Source organism: Vanessa atalanta, chromosome 17, assembly GCF_905147765.1.
Source record: "Vanessa atalanta chromosome 17, ilVanAtal1.2, whole genome shotgun sequence".
Classification (NCBI taxonomy): domain Eukaryota; kingdom Metazoa; phylum Arthropoda; class Insecta; order Lepidoptera; family Nymphalidae; genus Vanessa; species Vanessa atalanta.
The window spans coordinates 9,829,695-9,835,474 of NC_061887.1; the positions used below are offsets into that span (position 1 = coordinate 9,829,695).

The 5,780-nt window shown below is 34.9% G+C and overlaps 2 protein-coding genes across 4 annotated transcripts in view; both read left to right on the forward strand.

Moving 5' to 3' along the window:
• The window catches only part of LOC125070449, a 28,742-nt gene extending 23,796 nt beyond the window's left edge, over positions 1–4,946 (forward strand). Inside the window, exons 2-3 of the mRNA XM_047680331.1 lie at positions 865–4,397; positions 4,597–4,946. Of these exons, the coding sequence (XP_047536287.1) occupies positions 865–4,397; positions 4,597–4,930 (3,867 nt within the window). The 3' untranslated portion in view covers positions 4,931–4,946. The remainder of the gene's footprint in view (positions 1–864; positions 4,398–4,596) is intronic.
• A 336-nt stretch (positions 4,947–5,282) lies between these two features.
• LOC125070197 (oxysterol-binding protein-related protein 9) overlaps positions 5,283–5,780 on the forward strand; it is an 89,386-nt gene continuing 88,888 nt past the window's right edge. For 2 of the 3 annotated variants that reach the window (XM_047679947.1, XM_047679949.1), the window contains exon 1: positions 5,284–5,486. In XM_047679947.1, coding sequence (XP_047535903.1) covers positions 5,385–5,486 — 102 coding nt within the window. In that variant the 5' untranslated portion in view covers positions 5,284–5,384. Of the gene's footprint in view, positions 5,487–5,780 lie in introns of all 3 variants that reach the window. The other variant, XM_047679948.1, reaches the window with a different exon arrangement.

Genomic DNA, 5,780 nt, shown 5'->3' on the forward strand with positions numbered 1-5,780 from the left:
TTCAATACGCCAAAAATTTGTAACAAATCTTTGAATACGATTTCAATCTACTATTCTACATACTTGTTTAATACAAGTATGTATTACGATAGCGATTAGTACGACATTAATACAATAATTATATTAATGTCGTATGGATTATTGTAATTTACAAACAAAATGGTGATGACCATACAATAGTTTCTTATAATAGTTACTTTTACCAGATCTGATTACAAATAACAGAATGGTTAATATTAATTATTTATATTTATTATTTTTCTTAAAAAGTATACATTCTATCGAAAACAACACATTTACAATAAATATTACAACAATGGCTTCTGGCAAATATTTCTTGACTTAATAAAATAAATAAAAAATTAAGATAAACGTTTAGAAAATTCTTTTGTAGATATCATAATAATAGGCAATATAAAAATCGATATTTGTTATTATTATGTACTAATTTGGTCAAGTTGTTAAGCATTTTATATTTACATTGGTAAATCATAATCATTTGAGCTTAGAATTTAGAACACCTGCGTTGGAGCATCCGAAATACCAACACGCGTCAGAAAGCTTTACTTTTATTCTTATTGGAATGTAGTTATACAGGTTTCTTGCCTTTCCTTTTTTTGGTTATGATAGTCATATACATACACAAGAATTATTATGATCAAACCATTCGTTTTAATCTATCAATTTTATTCCGAGAAAAAAAAACTAAGAAAATAAAATATAATTTAAAGAAAAAATGAAATTTTCAGCGTGGAAACATTTAAAAAAACGTTTTAATTTTGAAGCTCTATAGAAATAATAGAACCTAATTAATGTTATATAATAATATGCAAAAATATTAATATAATATTTTAATTGTTCCAGGTCACAGCATTTGCTGTGCTCAGCATATCATGCGCCAAGAACTCGACAGCGAAAACGAAACCGAAACGACAATTAGACAATATAAGAACGCCGCAAAATCTTCAATATTCTTTAGTACTTCCACATTCAAGAGTTGCGCATTTTCGATCCTTATCCAGCAGTCGCAGAATTTCCAACGTTCAACCCCGTGGAGGTAAATTGCCCCCATATGCAGTGCAAATGGAACCAGTTGTGCAGTACTCTCAAAAAGATCCATTGTATGATCCCAACCATGATCATATAGAAAACACGGATGTTAATAGAAATGAGATATTTGCTCAACCAAAAATACTTAACGTTCACGATCAAGATTCTGAAGGTTCCTTCGGTCCTCCTTATGGTGCTTTGCCCACTGCCCCGCTATACAGCGAAGATGTTCACCCACACTACATTGATGCTCCAGAACCTATAATTGAAATTATTATTAAAGAATCCAACGAGTCGTTACCTGCACCACCTCCTGCTCCAATTCAAAAGAAGAAAAAGGAACCTGTCCAAGTATTTTATGTAAAATACAGTAAGGATCCTCATTCTAAAGATAAAGTTGTATATGAAAAGCCTATACCAGCAATAACACCCCCTTCTAATGATGAAGATAACCACCATGAAGAATACGTCACAGTTACCCCTGAACCTTTGTACATACCCGCGCAAACAACTACATTAAGAGCTATTATAAAGCCAGAGTCAGAAACTTATCACAGCAACAGCAACGTCAAGATTACATTTGGAAATGATAATCATCACCATGGCCATAGACGTGAAGAGAATTCACAGCATGAAGATCGAGAAGAGACAGCTCCGAGACCAGCAATCGCTTTGCCTAATCAACGTTTAAGTGAAGTACCGTCCGAACGTTCGGTTTCACCGAGACCACAATATAGTGATCATGACACAAAACATATAAATCATCCTAGTTCGCAAACCTTTCAATTTGGACAACAAGCCCAAAATCGCATCCAATTTCAACAACCATTTATTAATCATGAACCTCAATTACCACGACAAGGTCCTTCGGCTGCCCCCTTCAGAGGTCAAGTACCACGCGAAAATCCATTTGGTCCATCTCCATCACTTAGCCCTCGTCCTTCTTTTTCAAGCGTATCTCCAAGTCCTAGTAATCATTTTGCAAATGTTGCTCCAACTATCCCCGGACCGGTTGGCCCAGTTTTTCCAACATTCTCAAGACCGAATAACCAACCTCCATTCCATGTTCGTCCAAGCAATACACCACCTTTTGGCACGAGACAACATTTTCCACCAAGAACTAGTTTCCATTCCGGTCCTCAGAGACCATTCCATCAATCCCCTCAACCACAACCATACTTCGACGAAGCTAAATATTTACAGGAAAATTATCACACAATAACAACGGATCATGTAGACCCTCCGAAACTTCAACTGATACCGAATAGACAAACTCAAAACTTCAACCAAAGTCCTAAACCTAGTGCTAATCCATCTCAAGTTCATTTTTCTGATCATCAATCTCGACCTCAACAATTAATTCCGTTCAATCAGCAGCTACCACAACAAAGACCTGCTCACGTTTTTGACAACAACAAACCGTCGTTCACAGTAACTCCAAGCAGATCACCATTCTTTAATTTAAAACCATCTCCACCACATATTGAAGATAATCGAACTCCTTTCCAACGTCAACCAAATCCTACTCACCAACATACCAGTTTTCATCTAGGCTCACAATTAGCTAGGCCTTTAAATCAACAAACTCAAGAAAATAGTCACAACCAACACTCATTTTCAGGCATAAATTCTCCATCACCATCACCTTCACCCTCTCCTTTGCCCTCTGGACACAACCAGTTCTTACCACAACCCTCTTCCCCACCTTTATTTAACTTCCATTCACAATCTTCTTCGATTGGTAATCAACCTAGTTTCCAGCAACATAGTTCTGTGACCGAAAGACCTCAAAACCAACAAAACAACTTTCCATTGACATCAAATGCAGAACATCAACAGAATATCAATCAGTTCGTACCGAACGGTGGGGAATTAGTGGCTGCTATACCAAAATATGAACAACATATAACGGTAAATGGAGCTAATTCTGATTCTGATTTCAAAGGATTAAATATTTTAAGTCAACCGACACCAACGCCTCATCATGCTGTACATCAACAACAACAAGTAACTCAAGATCAATCGCAATACTCGGATGCAGAACAACAACAAGTAAGATTACAACTTGCGCAAAATGTAAGAAAACAACAGGAAGAAATACAACGCTTACAAAATCAATTACAATACGCCCAACAACAACATAATCAGCAGCAACATCAACACCAACAGCAACAGCAACAGCAGCAACAGCAACAACAGCAACAACAGCAGCAAATCCAGCAACAACAGCAGCAAATACAACAACAGCAGCAACAACAAAAACAACAGCAACAACAAAAACAACAGCAACAAGAGCAACAACAACAGTACCAACAACAACAACATCAGCAGCAACAACAACAAAATACTCAATACGATCAAAACTACAATCAGTATCAATACCAAGTACAACAAAGTATATCAAATCCTCAGTACGTTCAAGAAAGGACAAGACAACAGCCTACGTATGTTTCTAGCACGGCATCTCCTGCTTACTACCAATCTACAGCAAGGACTGTTGAAATAAGACCGACAACTCAAAAATACGTTTCATCAACTGTAAATACCATAAGCAGCGCACCGGAAACAAGTAAAGACGAAAATAAAAAGAGGCCTGCAATTGAACTACCTGATGAAGTTCCAGATGATTTAAGACAACAGTTATTGTCATCTGGCATTTTAGATAATGCTGACATTAGTGTTCTTGACTATGATAAAGTAGGTGAAACGCCTCTTGAATCTTTGCCACCAGATCAATTAGCAAACTTTTTTAGTGCAGGCGGTGGTCAACAAATAGCTTCTAGTGAGCATAGACCTATAGTTGTAAAGCAAAACGGCGACAGCATTGAATCTAGAATAGATGAAAATGCAGATGATGATGACGATCAAGATATAGCTGCTTCAGAAAATATTGCAAGCTATGTGGCTCCAGCGCCTACTCAAAAACAAGGCGTAGAAATGAAAGTTGTACATTTTGATCCAAAAACACCAGAAGGTCAAAAAATAGCGAGTGATTACGTAAAGGAAGATGCTACCCAAGTAGATCCAGTTGCTTTAAATGATAAGAAATACAACAGATATCTACCCCTTAAAGTTAGCGGCAACCAATTTCCACTACCCGATGTACTAAAGGGACGAAAAATTACTTCAGTTGTTGTATTAGCTCCAGTACAAACAGAGGAATTAAATGGTGAACATCCAAGGGCAGAACGCGCAGCCACTGACAATCTAAGAGGAATTAAATTTGTTGCTGGTGATAGCTTACACAATTTATTAAGAAAACCAACAAAAGATAACTTCGAAAAATGGTTAAACATTGAAAAGAAAACTGCTTCAGACGAACAATCTGTTATCCTTCTTGTCACAGGGTGAGTAAATAAAAAAAATCCGTACCATTAGTACCTTGTAAAATCTTTAAGCTTTTTATAAAAATATTCACTAATATAATTCCATAAATTCCACATATATTTTAATTTAACAAAAATATTAATTTATATATTTTAAGCCTTGCAATTATTTAAAACGCAACTATTGGCATTGTAATAAATTTATTTTATTAATTTACAGAAGTGAGGAGCCATCAGAAGAAAGAGAAATATTTATGTATGACGTTGCATCAGGCACTGTTAATAAGCTTAGCGGTGAACTATCTAACGCATTCGTCGAGGCCGCTGAAAATAACTCACTGAGCAAAGATTTTGAAAAGTTAGCTATTGAAGGAGAAGGCACACCAGAAAATTTCAATAAAGAACCTACAGATGATGCCGTTTCAGATGGATCTGAACATGTGCCATTATTTGTAGATTTATCAGGAGTCAATCTAGACAATGACAATAATCGAGTATTAATATCATCAGGTTATAGTAAAACAAAACGCGGTCGAGCTATCCGAAGACATTGATGTACAAACGCCATATGGCCACTAATCTTGTAAATAGTAAATAGTTATAGTATTACTAAATTAAAACAACGAATGTTGTGTATTCAGTCGTTAATTAATATTGCGCAAGTGATGATCAGGTTGTAATATAAAAAGACTTATTAAAATTGCAGTTTTATTTCTTTTACTTTATTACTTCTGCATGATGTCCTAAATTTAGTTTCTAATTCAAAATGTACAATCCCCTATCTTTTTTTAAAATTAAACAAATCATAAAATTAAAACACTGAACTAATCCATTAAAAAAAATATTTATATTTTATATAATGGTAACACTGAATTGAATACTTGATTGGCAGCACTGACATATAATGTCAAACGTATGGATTATTTATGGTGGAGTGTTTCTGCCGCAGTATAAAATTTTCTGTCTTTATTTTCATGTGTTTTTAAATTATTTACGAGTTTAGTAATCATGATGGAGGGTTCATTAAGTAAGTGGACAAATGTGATGAAAGGTTGGCAGTATAGGTGGTTCGTGTTGGACGAGAATGCTGGCTTGCTCTCTTATTATACGGTAAGTGACGTTGATGTATGCTTAAAAAATCTCAAAGAGTTAAATAAGTTAAAAACTAAGTTAATGTTTTATACCACATATTTTAAAATTTAACTACGTAGTGAAACGTATCATGGTGTTACATACTGACTAGAGGACATCCATTATTTGTTTACTTATAAATAATGTACGGAAAATAATAAAAATAACGGCAGTTGTACCGACTGTTTATCTTGTAAATCACAGTTAATTTATATGTAGATACACACTATTAACAAGTTATTATCTATTATAAATATACTAAAATTCAATAGG